The sequence below is a fragment of the Amblyraja radiata genome, chromosome 20 (genome assembly GCF_010909765.2).
Source record: "Amblyraja radiata isolate CabotCenter1 chromosome 20, sAmbRad1.1.pri, whole genome shotgun sequence".
NCBI lineage: Eukaryota > Metazoa > Chordata > Chondrichthyes > Rajiformes > Rajidae > Amblyraja > Amblyraja radiata.
Window position 1 is genome coordinate 22,544,161 of NC_045975.1, and position 20,771 is coordinate 22,564,931.

The window sequence follows — 20,771 nt, forward strand, 5'->3', positions numbered from 1 at the left end:
CCACCAACATTAACAAGGAAGATATGAGAATGGGTGGCCACAACCTAAACACTTACAGAGCTGCCAACTCTCATGCATTGAGCGTGAGAATCACGCATTTCACCCGATTCTCACGCTCTCATGCTGATCACAAATTTCTCACGCTCTAAATTTAGAAAAAAAAGGAAGGAGACGGGGGGTGGGGGAGAATTTGGGTGAGAGGGAAACACTCCCCGGACATCGCCAAGTCTCCGAATGTCCGCTCACTTCGGGTGTTGTCGCCACTTCACTGATACACACTCTCACACACACTGGCACACACACTGGCACACACAAGGTTTAAAGGGATATGGGTCAAATGTGGATAATTCAGACTAATTTAGATGGGGCATCTTGATCTGCATGGACAAGTTGGGATGAAGGGCCTGTTTCCATGCTGTAAGACTATGACACATTGTAGAAAACATTGCTCTGGAGTGGTTCCAGGAGCGATTTATGAGGATGTCGGCAGGGCTGGAATTTTTTTTCACTTTGAAGAAAGATTTGAAAACTGGGAATTCTCTGCAGCTACGGAGGTGAATCAGTACTTAGTTGAGGTGAATAATATTATGAGAATAGGACCTTTTTCGCTTAACAAAGAGTGTAGGAAGGAACAGCAGATGCTGGTTTAAACTGAAGATAGACACAAAAAGCTGGAATAACTCAGTGGGACAGGCAGTTTAGCTGAAGAGAAAGAACGGGTGATGTTTCAGGTTGAGATCTTCAGACTGAAGAGGTTGAAAAACAGCCATATATATGTAAAACACAATGACTGGAGATTTGTGTTATCCAACTAAGGGCAGAAATTAGAATTATGTGTTCAACTTTATTGACATGACACCATAATATATATATTACAGAAAAAATAATTTAATGGGGCGGCACAGTGGCATAGCGGTAGAGTTGCTGCCTTACAGCACCACAGACCCAGATTTGATCCTGATTACAGGTGCTGTCTGTACAGAATATGTACATTCTTCCTATGACCACGTGGGTTTTCTCCTGATATTCCGGTTTCTCAAACATCCGAAAGGAGTGCACGTTTGTACATTAATTGGCTACTGTAAATTGTCCCTAGCGTGTAGGATAGAATTGGTGTATGGTAGATTACTGGTCGGTGTGGACTTGGTGAGCCAAAGGGCCTGTTTCCATATATATGCTTCACATATATATCTTAACTAACTAAGTGGGACCAGTTGGGTCCCAGCATCACGTGGGAGGGCTGGTCCCCCAACGCAATACTTTCAGGAGCGCTAGTATGGATTTTGTGTGCTGAAGGGACTGGTTTCCAGAGGGCTAGTATGGACATTGTGGGCCAAATGGATTCTTGGGCTGGCGGCTCAGTCACTCAAGCCCGTTGTGCTGGCAGCTCACTCACTCACGGCTGGTGGGCTGGCAGTTCACTCACAGCTATTCTTTGAAATTCCATTTCAAGCAGGGTGCAAGGCCACCAAATTCAAGTGCAGTTTCATACCATTTCAAGCAGGGTGCAAGGCCACTAAAGACAGCAAGTCGTGACCTCTCCCTCCTCCATCTTGCAGAGACTGAGCCACACCCACACTTCTGGGTTTTATAGTCCCTTCCCCCCTACCACCAGAAGGGGTGTGGTCTTCATGACATGATTGATAGGAGATAGAATCTCAACATTTTTTAAACACTAATAACTCTTTTATTTTTCTTCGATGGGAAAAATCCTCGGCACCTGATGAGCAGCAGGGGACTCTGAGTAAGATGGCCAAAAATCACAGCCGTAAGTCGCAGCGTTTTTTCTAAAATCAATATACAGAACAACAGGAAGTCGTCAAGATCAGACTTTTAGTAATATAGATTTCATTGAACCATATACTTGGTTGAATATGTGGCATTATTTTTGATTTGTTTCTATAGTCAAAGTGTAAGATTGATTAATTTATTTGTGCAGAACAGTGATGGAAGTCTGACTCTTGCGTTGTTTCTATATATTTTTTTCTCCATATATATTCATAACAGCATGAATTATAATCTGATTTCCATACATAGAATATACTGTCATTCATGTGCTGCACCTGTTAGAGCCTGGCTCTACTGTGGAATGTAATTAGTAATGTAATTTAGCCTAAACTTATTCATACCTAATCCAATTTAAAGCATAAATGTTACATTCAAGTGTAAGTTAAAAGACTCGCTACAGTATGCACAAGATTGCATAATTTCAAGCTGAAAAATGCAAAAGCTTCCTATCCTTCTTCTCAACTCTCACCCAATGTTGTCTGCCCTGCACTTAGATTTTAAGAAAGTTACAGTCATCATGTCATATAGGACCCTTGGCCCAACTTGTCTGTGCTGACCAAGATGCCCCGTCTAAACTAGTCACATTTGCCTGCATTTGGTCCATATTCCTCTAAAACATTTCCTATTCATGTACCTGTGCAAATGTAATTTAAATGCTTCTATTATACATGCCCCAATGTACTCCTCTGGCTGCTCGTTCTGTATATCCACCGCCCTTGAGTAAAAAGGTTGTCCCTCAGGTTCCTATTAAATTTTTTAAGAAGGAACTGCAGATGCTGGAAAATCAAAGGTAGACAAAAATGCTGGAGAAACTCAGGGGGTGCAGCAGCATCTATGGAGCGAAGGAAATAGGCAACGTTTCGGGCCGAAACCCTTCTTCGGAAGAAGGGTTCTTCGGAAGAAGGGTTTAGGCCGGAAATGTTGCCTATTTCCTTCGCTCCATAGATGCTGCTGCACCCGCTGAGTTTCTCCAGCATTTTTGTCTACCTCCAATTAAATTTTTCCCTCCTCACCTTAAACCCATCTTCTGGTTCTTGATTCTCCCACCTGGGTAAAAGACACTGTGCATTCACCCTATCTATTCCCCTCATGATTTTAAGGGAAAATCTGTAAGATCACCCCTCTGTCTCCTGCATTCCAGATTTGTGTTGGGGGAAGTTTTGGGGTTATTAGTTTATTGTACATTGATTTTTTTGTGTTTTGTTTGTTATCAGTGTTACAGGCCTGTTATGTTGCTGCAAGTAGTTTAATTTAATTTAGTTTAGATGTACTGCGAGGAAACGGGCCCTTCAGCCCAATGAGTTCATGTTGACCTTATCTTCTTATCTCACAGCCTTTTGTCTTTTCATCTGTGGCCTTGTCCAACCATCCACCAATCAACCCATTTCACCTGTATCCACCTATCACTTAAGATAGACACAAAATGTTGGAGTCACCAGGCAGTGTCTCTGGAGGAAAGGAATAGGTGACGTTTCGGGGTTAGACCCTTCTTGAGGCTGAGAGTCAGGCGAGAGGGAAATTAAAAGTATGAAAAGGTACAGAATAAATCAGAGCCGGCACCGATGACCCAGGAAAGGTGTAGCCCACAATTGTGGAGCCTATTGTTGGCTGTGGAAGAGGTGATAACACAGGGATACAGACAGTGAAACTGGCAGGATGACTAGGGTGGGGGAGGGACAGAGAGAGAGGGAATGCAAGGGCTACTTGGAATTAGAGAAATCTATATTCATACCACTGGGTTGTACTCCAGGGGCTTTGTCCTGCCCCCACCTCTCTTCCAGCTTTCTCACCCATGCTACAATCAGTATCCAGATCTGATGCACATCCTCTAGAGATGCTGCCTGACCCACTGAGTTGCTCCAGCACTTTGTCTCTTGGATCAGTGTTGTGCGGGGATGTGTAACAACTGATCTGTTGAGACTGGATGGGGGGCAGTTCCATATAGACTGGGTCAGTAATGTTCAATGGTTTCATGGTAATGAAAAGACAGTATTAACAATAGTTTTCAAACCACAAAGAAACAACTGAACAATAGATTTATTATCATTTACATAAGTGAAAGAAAGTTTACTTTAACCACATACTTTCTTATGTAGACTTTAAACAGGAAAACATATGCATCCGTTTAGCAAAAGATAAGATATTTTTTCACATAAAGAAATAATTGTTAGCAACATTTGCAGACATGTTTCATAATTTTAAAGTTATTCCATCTCTATTTCATCTGAGTTGCACATTTACCTCATTCTGACCAAGAATGTACCATACCAAAAAAAAACCATTTGCTGCTTTAGGCCTGTGCCAGATCTCAAGGGATTCCCATCAAAACCTATCCCCCCCCCAAATTGTTCCCTTCTATCTTATTCCTTCTGACATTTCCATCAATTGTGTGTTGTGTTCAGTTTAGGTCACCCTGCTGTAGGAAGGATGGCATTAAGCTGGAAGGAGTGCAAAGAAGATTTACAAGGACTTAAGGGCCTGAGGTACAAGGAGAGGCTGAGGCAGGCTAGGACTTTATTCATTGGAGCGCAGGAAGATGAGGGGGGATCTTATAGGGGTGTACAAAATCATGAGGGAAATAGAAAGAGTGGATGCACAGAGTCATCTACCCAAGGTTGGGGAATCAAGAAACACAGGTTTATACAGAGATAGGAACCTGAGGGGCAACTTTTTCATTAAACAGTGGGGTGGGAAGGAGCTGCCAGAGGAGGTAGTTGATGCAGGTACAATAACAACATTTAAAATGTCTAACATTTGGACGGGAACGTGGATAGGAAGGGTTTAGAGTGATACGAGCCAAACATGGGAAAATGGGACTGGCTTTGATGGGGCATCTTGGTCAGCATTGGTGAGTTGGGCTGAAGGGCCTGTTTCTGTGCTGTATGACACTACGGGTCTAATTCCTTCTTGATTCTCGTAAGGCCCACCCGTACAAGGATCATTTACAGAGGACAATGGATCTACCAGCCGACATGCATTTGGGATGTGGGAGGAGACTGGAGCACCCCAAGGGGAAACCTAGGCAGTCGCAGGGAGAATGTGCAAACTCCACACAGACAGCACCGAAGATTTGGAGCAAACCCAGGGACGCAGGAGGAGCACCAATGAGATCAATATTGCAAGAACGCAGTCAGCATTTGTCTGATAATACTGCCCAGTGCAGATACCGAGTTTATCTGTACGTTCTGGCCAGCTAAGTGTCGATCCTTTTGCCGTGTCACAATGATTTAGCAAATTACATCTATTCTGTGTTCACTTGGCTTCGGGATTTGGCAATGTTGTTCCACAAAGATTACAATAGCAACATACACATGTACAGAGAGAGAGAAAGGAGGAGATTTCAATATTCATATGGAATGCACATTAATACTTCCAACTCTATGACTGCCTGAAAGCCATGCAAATTCTGACTGTGAATTTACTTCAGAAATAACAGGAGTGAGATACACAAACAATTAGTGTTTATTATTAATTATGTCCAAGAGAACCACATTTCTCTATGCATACATGTCATTTGTCTGTTTTGCTTCCAATTCATAGACGACTTGGTAACCCTACGATCCCATTGCTGAACAAATGTCTGCAAACTTCTAGCTGTTTGAATCAATCCTCTCTTGCCTTCGTTTCATGATTTCTTCCAGCTCCGTATCACCTCGATGCTTCTGTGAATTGAAAAGTAAGATGAGAACAATAACAATAATATCAATATAATAACTCCAAAGACGTACAGGTTTGTAAGTTAATTGGCTTGGTAAATGTAAAGATTGTCCCTAGTGTGTAGGATAGTGTTGGAGTAACTCAGAGCGTCAGGCAGCATCATTGAAAAACGGCGAAAAGGGCCTGTTTTTGTGCTGTATCTCTAAGCTAAATATCAAGTTAGATGCAAGGAACTTCAGATGCTGGTTTACTTCAGATGCTTCAGATCCAGAGACCAGAGTTCAATCCTGACTGGGTGCTGTCTGTGTGGAGTTTGTACGTTCTCCCTGTGACCGTGGGTTTTCTCCGGGTGCACCGGTTTCCACCCACGTCCCAAAAACGTGTGGGTTTGTAGGTTAATTGTCTTCTGTAAATTGTCCCCGGTGTTTAGGGTAGAACTAGTGTATGGGTGTCATTGGTAGGCGCGGACTCAGTGGGCTGAAGGGATCTGTTTCTGTTTTAGAGTATCTCTAAACTAAACTAAAAAAGGGCACAAAGTGTTGGAGTAACTCAGCCTGTCAGGCAGCATCATTGAAAAACATGAATGGGTGACGTTTTGGATCAGGACTCTTCTTCAGACTGCTTGTGGTGGGGGGAGATGAGGGGAGGATGCTGGTAGAGAGGTGGGCGGAGGAGGTCCAAAGCCTGGCGAGTAATAGGTGGATACAGGTGATGGGAAGCAATGGACCTTGGTTGGCATCAACAAGTTGGCCCGAAGGGCCTGTTTCCAGGCTATATAAGTTAATGTCAGAGGAGAAGAATTAAGCCATTCAGCCCATGGAGTCTACTCCACCATTCAAACATGGTGGATCTATCTTTCCCTCCCGACCCCATTCTTTTGCCTTCTCCTCAAAACCTTTGACACCCTTACTAATCAAGAATCAGTCAATCTTCACTTTAAAAATACTCAGTGACTTGGTCACCACAGCCGTCTGTGGCAATAACATACTGTTTTATATATTTTCCACTGGGTTAAAACAATATAATAATCAAATTACATTAATTCAATTCAATTCAATTCAATTCAACTTTAATGTCATTGCACAAATACTGAGTATGGGTACAACGAAATGCAGAAATAGGTAGTATTGTAGAGTTTCTTACATCTAATTCAGCCTTTTGTACTTGGATTAGGCTGTAAACTCGTGCTCCCTCCTCTCCGCACACCATCTTCAGTTCCTCTTTATTGAGGGAAAAGATCTGGGCTCCGGTCAATATACCTAATCCCGTTACTGTCCTGTGGACAAAATAAAGTACAAAGTTATTAATCAGCACACATCTCTTCAGCCAGCATCATCAGAGACCCACACCACCCTGGCCACACTCTCATTTCACTCCTGCCATCTGAAAACTGTAATGTCCAGACTCAGGAACAGCTTCTTCCCAACTACCATCAGGGTCTTGAACACTACAAACACCAGCTAAACTATGAACTACGAACTGTTTTGCTTTTTTTACACTATATTTTTTATTCATTTGATGTTGTTAAGCTGAAAAGGGTGCAGAGAAGATTTATGAGAATGTTGTCAGGACTCAAGGGCCTGAGCTATACGGAGAGGTTGGGTAGACTAGGATTCTATTCCTTGGAGTGTGGGAGGATGAGGGGTGATCTTATAGAGGTGTACAAAATGATGAGAGGGATAGGGTGAATGCACAGTCTTTTACCTAGAGTAGGGGTATCAAGAACTAGAGGACATAGGTTTAAGGTGAGGGGGGGAAAGATTGAATAGGAACCTGAGGGGCACTTCTTTACATAAAGGGTAAAGTAAGGAATGAGCTGTCGGATTAGGGGGTTGAGGCAGGTACTATCACAATGTTTAATAAACATTTGGACAGGTACATGGATAGGATAGGTTTAGAGGGAATTGGGCTAAATGCAGGCAGGTGGGATTTTTGTAGATGGGGCCTGAGCAAGTTGGGCCTTTTTCCCCCCCACTGTGTATGACTATGAACATTTTTTTCATTTATCTGTTATGATCTCCATTGAGTATTGTATTTACAAATCTGTTGTACTGCTGAAAGTAAGAATTTAATTGTTCTGTTTCGGTACATAAGACAATTAAACACTCTTGACTCTTGAATCGAGACTCACAGGCCCATGGGTAGTACACAACAAGTCTAAGAAAGAGCTGGGGTGAATGATGGCAGTAGTAAGTCATAAGTAATACCTAAATTACAGGGGAGCACAGTGGTGCAGCAGCAGAGCAGTTGCCTCACAGCATCATAGCCCCAAGTTCAATTCTGCCGTTGTGTGCTGTCTGTGTGGAGTTTGCACGTTCTCTCTGTGACAGCGTGGGGTTTCCTCCGGGTGTTCCAGTTTCCTCCCACATTCCAAAGATGTGCGGGTTAGTAGGTTAATTGGCCCTCAATAAATTGCCCCTGGTGTTTAGGGAGCGGATGAGAAAGTGGGGTGACATAGAGATCGTGTGAAAGGGTGATCGGTGTTTGGCGTGGACTCGGTGGGCTGTATCATTAAAACTTTAAACTAAAACTTCACGTTCAGCCCAATCAGTCCACACCCACCATCGATCACCCATTCACCCCTGTTCGATGTTATCTTACTTTCTCATTCACTCCCTACACACCAGGGGCAATTAACCGTCAAACCTGGACGTCTTTGGAATCTGGGAGGAAACCAGAGCACCCGGAGAAAACCCATGCGGTCACGGGGACAAAGTACAAACTCCATACAGACAGCACCCATAGTCAGGATCACACTGGGGCTCTGGCGCTGTGAGGTAGCAAATCTACCGCTTGGCCACTGTGCCGTTGGGACAGTTCAAGTCTCAATGGACCATTTAACAGTTGTTATTTTGCTTGGGATATATAACTCTGTACTTACATTCTACTGAATCCTTTCACTACCAACCAGGATTTAACATCTTCTGTGTTGGACTCGTAGCCAAGTGGTACCTGAACCGAGGTTGACTTTGGGACCTGGAAGATGCGTTTTGCTTTGTTACCGATGATCATATGTAGGAGTTCGTCATTCACTTCATCCATCTGATTCATCATGTCTGTTTAAGGAAATAGGCAGCACAGTTAGTTTATATATACCAGTGTTTGCCTTCAATACACCAATACCATCAATACCAATAAGTGCAGCACAGTGGCACAGCAGCAGAGTTGCTGCCTTACAGCGCCAAATAACCGGGTTCGGTCAGACTACGGGTGCTGTTTGTATGTTCTCCCCGTGACTGCGTGGGTTTTCTCCCACACTCCAAAGACGTAGAGTTGTAGGTTAATTGGCTTCCGTTAAATTGGAAATTTGTCCTAGTGTGTGTATATGATAACGTTAGTATTCGGGGCCTATTGGGTCTGCGGGGACTTGTTGGGCCGAAGGGCCGATTACCGCACTGTATCTCTAAACTAACCTAAACTAAACTTCAGCCAAGTAATGACCAACAAAAGTAAATTCCCTCATCCTTGAGATTAATTGGGCAGGAGGTACAGAGCCTGAAGTCCCATATCATCGGGTTCAAGAGCTTTCCTTCCACTATCAGATACCCAATGTGATCTGCTCATCCCTAAACCTACCCTGGCATCAGAACTTAGTCTGAAGAAGGGTCATATCCACAGGTGCTGCCTGACCCGCTGACTTCCTCCAGCACTTTGCTTTATGCTTACATTCGATCTTCTGCAGTTGTTTGTATCTACAGACCATCTTTTGCACTTGTTTAGTTTAGTTTAGAGATACAGCACGGAAGCAGGACCCTCGACACACTGTGTCCACACCAACCATTGATCACCCATACACTTGTTCTATCTTACACACGAGGGATAACTTGCAGAGGCCAATTATCTTACAAGCCCACACATCTTTGGGATGTGGGAGGAAACCAAAAACACCCGGAGGAGACCCACGCGGTCACAGGGAGAACATGTAAACTCCATACAGACAGCACCCTTCGTCAGGATCAAACCTAGGTCTCTGGTGATGTAAGGCAACAATTCTACCACTGCACCACTGTGCTGCCACTGTGGACTTGTCTTTCAATTGTGTATTGGGGTGGAAGATTGCAACCTTCATGTGGTCCACCCTGTTTCGACGAATGCAATCAACCCGGCGTGCACAATCAAATAAGATCAAATAGAACAAGTTGTCCTACAACTTTAGGCTGTGCACGCCATACGCAAGAAGAAGAATTGTGTATTTTTTGTTATTATCTTTTGCACAATCTTTTTATTTTCACAGTCTTGTAGGGGTTATCTATAATTTATGTATGATTTATGTGTTTGTGAGTTCTCTGGGTCTACATGCTTGCGATACTGCTGCAAGCAACATCTTTATTGAAAATGACTTAAAGGATTGGAGTAACTCAAGGGGTCAGGCAGCATCTATAGAGGACATGGATAGGTGATGTTTCAGGAAGGGTTGAGCGGTAAAGTGGCGCAGCAGTAGAGTTGCTGCCTTAAAGCGCCAGAGACCCGGGTTCGATCCTGACGAAGGGTGCTGTCTGTATGGAGTCTGTCCGTTCACCCTGTGATCGCATGGGTTTTCTCCAGCTGCTCTGGCTTCCTCCCACACTACAAAGATGTACAGGTTTATAGGTTAATTGGCTTCGGTAAAACTGTAAATTTTCCCTAGTGTGTAGGATAGTTCTAGTGTACAGGGTGATCACTGGTGGGTGCAGATTCAGTGGGCCGAAGAGCCTGTTTCTTTGGTGTATTTCTAAAGTCTAAAGACCCTTCTTCAGACTTCTATCCATGTTCTCCAGAGATGCTGTTACCTCAGCACTTTTTGTCCTTTTGTATAAACCAGCACCTGCAGTGACTTGTTTCTACAAGATCTTTATTGAACCTGTGACTCACAGTACTTGTGCATATGACAATAAACTCATTTAGAATTGACTTTACTTGAAAGATTTTACATTCTATGTGCTTCTGGACAATCATTGTTTGTCTAAAACTATGGTGGTAGAGTTGCTGCCTCACAGCGCCAGGGACCCGGGTTCGATCCTGACCATGAGTGCTGTCTGTACGGAGTTTGTACGTTCTCCCTGTGACCTGTGTGGGTTTTCTCCTGGTGTTCCGGTTTCCTGACCACACTCCAAAGACGTGCAGGTTTGTGGGTTAATTGACCTCGGTAAAAATTGTAAATTGTCCCTAGTGTGTGTAGGATAGCGCTCCTGTACAGGGATCGATTGCCGGCACGGACTCGGTGGGCTGAAGGGCCTGTTTCCGCGCTGTATCTCTAAACTAAACTAAAACATGGAAGTTGACAAGATGCACTTTGCTCTTGAGCAGAAGAAAGCAGGGAAAAAGTGCATCTCCATCAGTGTTAATCTATTAGTCTTCCTTTAGTTCAGCATTTCATACATATAATTAATGTTGATATCGTTTCACTGCAAGTTCCAAAAATACATCATGTGGTCAGACAGGTTTAACAAAGCATTTGACAGATGCACAAACAGATAAGAATGAATGTAGAACCAAACGAGGAGAGTTTAGTTTTAGTTTAGTTGAGAGATACAGCACGGAAACAGGTCCTTTGGCCCATCGAGTCCATGACCGACCATCGATCACCCGTTCACCTAGTTCTGTGTTATCCCGCTGTCTCATCCACTCCCTACTCACTAGTGGCAATTTACAGTGGCTAATTAACCAACATACCCGCATGTTTTTGGGATGTGTGAGGGAACCGGTTTGCTCAGAAACCCAGGTAGTCACAGGGAGAACATACAAATTCCACACAGTCTGAACCTGAGATCAGTATCGAACCGGTGTCTCTGGTGCTGTGAGGCAGCGACTACCAGCTGACCCACTGTGCTGCCTTGTTATTTTGCACTGGACAGTAATTTTAATTCAGGTTTAGCAGATTTTAATTAGATTTGAGAGCCTGATGTTGACTTTGGCTCCCTTTGTCACTTACGTTCCTTGTTCCTTGCGAAGGGCCTGTTGGCCAGTCCTGGCAGCTCATGACTTCCATGCCTCACGTGGCCTTGGGTGGTGAATGGTCCGGTGGAAGCAGCAGAGCCTGTTCCTCGAGCACTCGTCTCTCCTTTGTGCCATTGGCCACTCTGCAGTAAATGAGATGTTAGTCAGTTCCTCTCCATTGCACATTGACATTGTGGTAGAACGTGGTAGAACACGAGATGGTAGAACAAGTCTAGTCTAGTTTAGTTTATTGTCACGTGTATCGAAGTACATTGAAAATCTTTTTGTTGAGTGCAAACCAGTCAGTGGAAGACTATACTTGATTAAAATTAAGCCGTCCACAGTGTAAAGATACAGGATAAAGGGAATAACGTTTAGTGCAAGATAAAGTCTAGTGAAGGCTGATTAAAGATAATCTGAAGATCTCCAATGAAGTAGATAGCAGCTCAGGTCTGCTCTCTAGTAATTGAGATTTGATAGCAGCTGGGAAGGAACTGTCCCTGAATCTGGAGGTGTGCATTTTCATACTTCTGAACCTCTTGCCTGATGGGAGACGGGAGAAGACTGGAGAGGGGTGAGACTCGTCCTTGATTATGGTGGTGGCCCACGTGAAGTGTAGACGGAGTCAATGGAAGTGAGGTTGGTTTGTATTATGATTTGGGCTGCGTCCATAATTCTCTGCAAAGTCTTACCAATTATGGTGCATTGGTGTTCTGCTGCATGGGCTGAAGCTAACATGAAACAAAGGGAACTCATTCTGATCCTCCATAATGGGAGGGGGAGGGCTGTATCTTCCATATATAACCATATAACCATATAACAATTACAGCACGGAAACAGGCCATCTCGACCCTTCTAGTCCGTGCCGAACACATACGGTGCAAGAGGTAGACAGAGATCTAGCACAGCGGGCAAATTGGAAAATATAGCTTGCACAAACGTTGGAGCAACCAAACTTTTATAGCAGTAAAAAAAGACACAAAGTGCTGGAGTAACTCAGCAGGTCAGGCAGCATCTCTGGGGATCATGGAAAGGTGATGTCTTGGCTCAAGGCCCTTCTTCAGACCAAAGATCCTATAGCGGAGCAAGATAGACCACTCCTGCTAAATTCAATAGGCTGACGTGTAATTCGCAATGGAGCGGAACGTCGGTCTTTTTTTCATCCATTTCAGTAACCAGACTCGACCTGATGCAGTGTAATCAACGTTGCAGGGGAACAGTTTGTGTTCATAAATTATAATTCTGAAAATGAGAAGATTTTTACTAAATAACTTTTATTTTTACGAGGATGTTTCCGTAGCCGGCTTCCATCTCCGCACTAGGATCTTTGCTCCGCTATGGGATCTTTGGTGCGGAGACGGAAGCCGGTTACGGAAATGGGGCCGAAAATTACCCAAGAATCTGCCCATGACCGTACTACGTCTTTTTTGTTGAGTGGGCTACCTTGCTTGCTCTTGGACCTTTGCTTCAGACTGATTGTAGTTGGGCAGGAAATAAAGCTGGGACAGAGCTGGCTTGTAATAGGTGGACACAGGCGGGGGGGCAGATTGTTGGACAAAGGCCAGAGATAAGAAGAGATGGGTGTGTGAACCCACAAAGGATAAAGAGTTGCAAATTGTTATCTTCAGGGGTAGAATATTTGTTGATTGTGTATCAATTGTAAACAGTGCAGGTGGGCAGCAGGAGATTCCCGTCTCCCTACACTCAGTCTGAGGAAGGATCTCCACCCCAAACATCGCCTGTCCATGTTCTCCAGGGATGCTACCTGACCCACTGAGTTACTCCAGCACTTTGTGCCTTTCGTTGGTATAAACCAGCATCTGCAGTTCCTTGTTGGTACATTTAATCACAGCCTTGATTTATAGCAATAAATGCACAAATCTAAAATTTCAGTTTGTTTTACATGGATAGGATAGGTTTGGAGGAATAAGGACCAAGCATATTCATGTGTAGGATGTGGAGGTGAAAGTGTGATTACATAGAACTAGTGTGAATGGGTGATGGATGATCGGCATGGACATGATGGGCCTGTTTCTATGTTGTATCACAACATGACACTGTAACTATGACAACTACCCACAGGCCAACTCGAGCACCTCTCCCTGGGAGAATGGGGATTTATACAAACCGTCTTGCCAGACAAATTCAGTAACTTTAGAAAATCAGTGAGAAGGGGCACCACAGTGTTGGAGTGGTAGAGTTGCTGCCTCACAGCGCCAGAGACCTGGGATTGATCCTTACTGTGGGTGCTGTCTGTACGGGGTTTGTCTGTTCTCTCTTTGACCACGTTGGTTTTCTCCGGGTGCTCCGGTTTCATCCCACATTCCAAAGATGTGCAGGTTTGTGGGATAATTGGCTTCTGTAAATTGTCCCAAGTTTGTAGGATAGAACTAATGTACAGCGTGATCGCTTCTCAGTGTGGACTCAGTGGGCCGAAGGGCCTATTTCCACTCTGTATCACCAAACTATAAGTAAGGTGATATAAATCCATTATGACTACAGCAGCATGGTTTGCGAGGAACAGCCTCAGATATGTTTAGTCTTTTGGCATTACTTTTGGACAGTGTCACTCACCAGGCTTTTTTCAGACTGGCTCGGTATATCTTCTGGATTTATTGGAACGAACATATTGGAAGGCACAAACCCAACTTCATCAAACTTGCTCTTCAGCTTCCACCATTGCTTGCTTTCCTCCACCACCTACAAGGAGAGAACGGAGTTATGATTTGCTCCACTGACTTCAGCTAACTAGCTCCCATCCATTGACTTCTTCTTCTTGTGTATGGCGGGCACAGCCTAAAGTTGTGGGACAACTTGGTCCATTTGATCTTATTTGATTGTGCACGCCAGGTTGATTGCATTCGTTGAAACAGGGAAGGTTGCAATCTCCCACCGCATCCATTGACTCCATCTACACTTCACGCTGCCTCGGCAAGGCCACCAGCATAATCAAGGACCAGTCTCACCCCGGACATTTCCTCTTCTCCTCTCTCTCATCAGGCAAGCTATACAGTTGTGTTAAAATGCACACCTCCAACTTCAGGGATAATTTCTTCCCAGCTGTTATCAGGAAACTGAATCATCCTTTAACCAACTGGAGAACAGTCCTGACCTACCATCTACCTTATTGGACACCTTCAAACGATTTTTAATTGGACTTTACTGGACTTTATCCTGCACTAAACTTGTCTATCTAAAGTTCAGGAAAGTCCGATTGAAGATAGTCCGAGGGTCTCCAATGAGGTAGATTGTAGATTAATACTGCTTTCTAGTTGGTGATAAGATGGTTCAAATACCTGATAACAGCTGAGAAGAAACTGTCCCTGCATCTGGAAGTGTACGTTTTCCTACTTCTGTACGTCTTGCCTTTACATGATTACTATCAAGCTGTCCACAGTGTACAGATATGGGATAGGTATAACATTTATTGCAAGATAAAGTCCAGTAAAGTCCAATTAAAGCTCATTCATAGGTGTACAATGAGGTTGATGGGAGGTCAGGACCAGTCTCTAGTTGGTGATAGGATGGTTCAGTTGCCTGATAACAGCTGGGAAGAAAGTCCCTAAATCTGAAGGTGTGCGTTTTCACACTTCTGTACCTCTTGCCTGATGGGAGAGGGGAGAAGAGGTTGTGACCGGGATGAGACTGGTCCTTGATTATGCTGGTTAAATTTTGATTAAATACACAGGTACATGCATCAGAAAGTAACAGATTAAAAATGGATTCTCACCTCCAATATATCATCCTTTAAGACAGAGATTTCATTGGCATTCCTTGCCACAAAGTCATACACTATTTTAACATGTTTCTTCGGAGGGTGAAGTCCTTGCGCCTCATAATTTCTAACGGAGGAAAAAAACAAGCAACAATTCCGACCATCTCGTATGATTGTCAATTGTAAGGGCATGCAGTCATCATAGAAACAAGGAATTGACAGGGAGATGAAAACGTACACTTCCAGATGCAGGGACAGTTTCTTGGAGATGTTTTTTTTCCCCTTTGAATGACAGAAATCAGTGGTTGGTTTCATTTCTTATTCTGCCTAACATTATTTTGTATTGCAACGATAGACTATACGTGAATGTTGCCAGGACTCGATGACCTGGGCTGTAGGGAGAGATTGGGCAGGCTAGGACTTTATTCCTTGGAGTGTAGGAGAATGAAGGGTGATCTTATAGAGATGTACACGATTCTGAGCGGAATAGATCGAGTAAATTCACTTAGTCGTTTACTGAGAGGGGGGATATCGAGATCCAGAAGACATAGGTTTAAGGTGAGGGGGAGAAAGATTTAATGGGGACCTGAAGTGCTACTTTTTTACACAAAAGTATGGTGGTTGTATGGAATGAGCAGCTGGAGGAGGTAGTTGAGGCAGGCGCCATCACAACTTTTAAGAATCATTTAGACGGGTACATGGATCAACTGGTTCGTAAAATGTTCCAAATAACTTTGGGGAAAGAAACCTCTCTTCCCTTATTTTCAAATTCAAATTTAATTTTACCATTCTGGTGCCTAACTTCAGTGTAACTGAATAACTTTGCACAGTTTAAACATAAGTTCCTCAGGGATTCCCCAATTCAATTTAAATGTGTGTTTTTTTATGTTCTTCTTTTGATCTAATAACCTTTCACTTACTGTAGAACATAGAACAGTACAGCCCAGGAACAGGCCCTTCGGCCCACACTATCTGTGCTGAATATGATGCCAATATAAACCATTCTCCTCTGCCTGCATGTGACCCATATCCCTCCATTCCCAGCATATCCGTATGCCAATATAAAAGCCTCTTCATATCAGCCTCTACCAACTCTGGCAGTGTGTTCCAGCCACCCACCACACTCTGTGTAAAAATACTTGCTCTGCACATCTCTTTTAAACGTTGCTCCCTCACCTTCAAGCTATGTCCTCTAATCTTTGTCATTGCCATCCATTCAGGTAAAAAAAAGTTCTGACTGTCTACCTTATCTATGCCTCTCATAATTTTAAGTGCTTATATCTATCAGATTTAACATGACTCTTTTTTAGGTTTGACTTGTGAATTGAAAATTATCTTTAGACTTTAGCCCTTCGACCCAATGAGTCAGCGCTGACCAGCGATCAGCCTGTACACTAACACGATCCTACACACTATGGACAATTTACAATTTTACTGAATCCAATTAACCTACAAACCTGTATGTCTTTGGAGTGTGGGAGAAAACCGAAGCATCCAGAGAAAATCCACGTGGTCATAGGGAGAACGTACAAACTCCGTACAGACAGTATCCATTGTCAGGATCAAATCGAAATCTATGGCAGTAACTCTACTGCTGTGCCACTGTGCCACATTGTGACTTCTACATGTGCATCTCTATTACAATACCAGTTATATTAATGAGTTAAATTAAAATGCAAAATTACAATTAGTAAGTAACATTTTACTACTTAAGTAAACTATCTGAATCTGTACCTGTCACTTTCAGTTACATACAATGTTCCACACCACCATGTTTTGACTATAATGAGCATGAAATTGTATCAGATACGTACTCAAATGCAGCTAGCATATTCACTTCAGATTTATCATTAGCCTAGCATTGCAGGAAGGATGTGGGGGCTTTGGAGAGGGCGCAGAGGATGTTCACCAGAATGCTGCCTGGAATAGAAGGCATTAGCTGTCGGAGAGATGGACAAACATGGGTTGTCTTCTCTGGAGCATCAGAGGCTGAGGGGAGACCTGATAGAAGTATATAATATTATGAGAGGCACAGATAGGGTAGACAATTAAAACCTTCTTCCCAGGGTGGAAATGTCATAGACTAGAGGGCATAGCTTTAAGGTGAGAGGGACAAAGTTTAAAGGAGATGTGCAGGGCAAGTTTTTTTACCTAGTGAGTGTTGGGTGGCTGGAATATGCTGCCAGGGGTGGTGGTGGAGGCGGAAATGATAGTGGCATTTAAGAAGCATTTAGATAGGCTCATGAATGTACAGGGAATGGAGGGATATGGATCACCACGTGCAGACAGAGGAGATGGTTTAACTTGGCACTATATTGGGCATGGACATTATGGGCTGTAGGGCCTGTTCCTGTGCAGTACTGTTCTACCTTCTATGTTCTTAGACAGCAGCTGAACTTAATCTTATCCCAGACAAAATGTGTAGGAAGGAACTGCAGATGCTGGTTCAAACCAAAGATAGACACAACATGCTGGAGTAACTCAGCGGGACAGGCAGCATCTCTGGAGAGAAGGAATGGGTGACGTTTCGGGTCGAGACCCTTGTTCAGACTTCAGTCTGAACAAGGGTCTCGACCCCAAAACGTCACCCATTCCTTCTCTCCAGAGATGCTGCCTGTCCCGCTGTTATTCCAGCATTTTGCATCTATCATCTTTGATTCCACCTCGATTCCTACATTCAACACCCATCCCAGAGCAGCGATCAGGAATCCAGAGTGATATTCCTTCCCACATCCCATACTCACCGAGCTAAGCTCGCTCCGCACAGACCTTATGGACATGGCTAACTGCTACTCAATGACAATCCATTTATCACATCAAAAGTATGTATTAAACAACTAAAAAAAAAAACAACACAGCGGCAATCATCTTAAAACTACATCGTAATCAGCATGTTCAATAGGTTAATCTTTCATTAACCCGGTCGTTACACAAGTATTGCAGAGCTGTGGAAAACTGACGCTTAGAGCAAGGAACATCACCCGCAAAGCTCCGTTAGTAAATGCTTCTAATTTATCTAAACCCAGCCACCACCAGACAGACTGTGAATTATAAGCACGTACGTTTTAATAAAGCACACACATCAATGGCGTAGGAGAACGTAAACTAACAAAGAAAGAGTTCAAGCCACAGACCAGTCAATTTGAGAGTATTTACAATCCACCGATTAATCGCCAGGTTTTTCCTTCTCTTCCCTCTTTATCTAAGTCCCTTTTGCCTCCTCTTCATCGCTGGCCTTTTTCCACCCATGTGTAAATCAACCCCCCCACCCCGCACCTGTATCCACCTATCACAACCCAAAACGTCACCTATCCATGTTCTCCAGAGAGGCTGCCTCACCAGCTGAGTTACTCCAGCACTTTGTGTCCACCTATCACTAGCCAGGCTTTGTCCCGCTCCCACCTCTCTTTTCCAGCTTTCTCCCGCTTACTTCAATCAGTCTGAAGAAGGGTCCCGACCTGAAGTGTCAACTGTCCATGTCCTCCAGAGATGTCGCCTGACCCGGTGAGTTACCCCAGCACTTTGTGTTCTATGCACAATTCCAGCATCTGCAGTTCCTTGTGTCTCAAATCATCACTGATCTTGTATTTTGAAATCATAAGAGTTTTGATGTCAACTGTGCTTCGAGATAGCAGTCAATGATGGGAAGAAACACATCTAGGGTCCCCACCTAAAATGTCGCCTGTCCATTCCCTCCACAGATGCTGCCTGGCCCGCTGAGTTCCTCCAGCACTTTATGTTTTACTTTTGCTCAAGTCATAGTGATACAGCATGGAAACAGGCCACTTGGCCCAACTTGCCCACACCGGCCAACATGTCCCAGCTACACTAGTCCCGCCTGCCTGCGTTTGTCCATATCCCACCAAACCTGTCCTATTTATGCACCTGTCTAACTGTTTCTTAAACGTTGGGATAGTCCCAGCCTCAACTGCCTCCTCTGGCAGCTTGTACCATACACCCACCACCCATTGAGTGAAAAAGTTACCCCTCAGACTCCTATTAAATCTTTTTCCCTTCACCTTAAACCTATGTCCTCTAGTCCTCAATTCCCTACTCTGCGAAGAGACTCTGTGCACCTTCCCGAACTATTGGTCTCATGATTTTATACACCTCGATAAGTTCACCCCTCATCCTCCTGCGCTCCAAGGAATAAAGACCCAGCTTACCCAACCTCTCTCTATATCATCTCAGACCCTCTAGTCCTGACAACATCCTCGTAAATCCTCTCTGTACGCTTTCCAGCTTGGAAGTGTGCTCATTTGCCTGATGGAAATAGTTGTGTACCTTAATAAAAGAGCATCTTAGATGAAACAAAATGATCCATTTTCAGTTGACTTAAATTCTCAACACATAACTGCTGTCAGCTTAGTAATCTTTTAATATTTTAATCCTTGAAGGACTATTGAGTTTGTCCTAATCATTGGATTGGTCCAGGACTTTTCTCGCCTCCAGCTCTTCACCCCCACCCCCCGCCCCTTACTTTCAGTCTGAAGATGGGTCCCGACCTGAAACATCACCCATCCTTTTTCTCCAGAGAAGCTACATGACCCGCTGAGCCACTCCCAACACTTCGTGCCTATCTATTCATGGCCAATCTACTCATCCGCTAACCACTAGGTGGCAGGACTGAGTTGGGGCAGCTCTCTGTCTCGAGCGTGGACTTTGAAATTCTAGTTGTAAGTATAATGCATAATGTAGGATGTTGTTGAAAATTCATCATGTATTACTTATGGGGTGGTTTTTCAAGCCCACGGTTTACCTTTTGATTCCTTAAGCACAGAGAAAGATGACTCGCAACGGTCACAGTATCACACAATACAACAGCATGAAGAAGGGTTTCGACCCGAAACGTTGCCTATTTCCTTCGCTCTATTGATGCTGCCTCACCCGCTGAGTTTCTCCAGCATTTTTGTCTACCTTCATATGAAAAGTGAACTCCTCAATTTTTAGCAATACCTCCCATCCCCTCTCTTTCCTATGCCCCCTCCCTCACCCCAGTGTACACCCATTCCTCCCACCAACCTGCCCTCTCTTTCCTCTCCCCCCTGCCCTTCTATCCATATCCCTTCCTCAGGCTCAACATTTCATTCCTCCTCTCTCATAATCTGACACCCTTTACATCACTCGCCTTTACATCACTTACTCTACTCATCTGCCAATCGACCGCTCCCCTCACCTGTACCAACCGATCATTTACCAGGCCTTGACATGCCCTCCGTTCCCTTCATGTCCATGCCCCTATCTCTTAAACGCCACTATAGTATCTGCAACACATTCGAAGCAACCATAGCCCTCTGTGTACAAAAACCTGCCCCACACAACTCCTTTAAATCTTGCCCCTCTCACCTTGAAGTGATGCCTTCTAGTATTTGATGTTTCCACCCTGGGATGGAAAACATGATTGCAAATGTTCACCTGAGTTCCTCGTATTCAGAAACAAACCCAGTCAAAAACTAGACGCAAAACAAGACGCTAAGTGCTGGAGTAACTCAGCGGGTCAGGCAGCATCCCTGGAGATCATGGATAGGTGATGTTTCGGGTTGGAACCCTTCTTCAGACTGATTGTGGGTTGGGGGGTGGGGGGGGGGGGGGGGGGGAGGGGGAGAAAGCTGGAAGAGAGGTGTGACAGGACAAATTCTGGAGAGTGATAGGCTGAATCAAGTAACTGCATATGCTGATTTACCAAGGAAAGGCT

General features: G+C 44.1%; 1 protein-coding gene across 3 annotated transcripts in view; it reads right to left on the minus strand.

Annotated features, from left to right (window-relative positions):
- Window positions 1-5,227: 5,227 nt before the first annotated feature.
- eps8l2 (EPS8 like 2) overlaps window positions 5,228-20,771 on the minus strand; it is a 104,224-nt gene continuing 88,680 nt past the window's right edge. For all 3 annotated transcript variants that reach the window (XM_033039036.1, XM_033039035.1, XM_033039037.1), the window contains exons 15-20: window positions 15,092-15,203; window positions 13,936-14,061; window positions 11,357-11,504; window positions 8,327-8,501; window positions 6,589-6,721; window positions 5,228-5,450 (exon numbers count right to left, since the gene is read on the minus strand). In XM_033039036.1, the coding sequence (XP_032894927.1) occupies window positions 5,379-5,450; window positions 6,589-6,721; window positions 8,327-8,501; window positions 11,357-11,504; window positions 13,936-14,061; window positions 15,092-15,203 (766 nt within the window). In that variant the 3' untranslated portion in view covers window positions 5,228-5,378. The remainder of the gene's footprint in view (window positions 5,451-6,588; window positions 6,722-8,326; window positions 8,502-11,356; window positions 11,505-13,935; window positions 14,062-15,091; window positions 15,204-20,771) is intronic.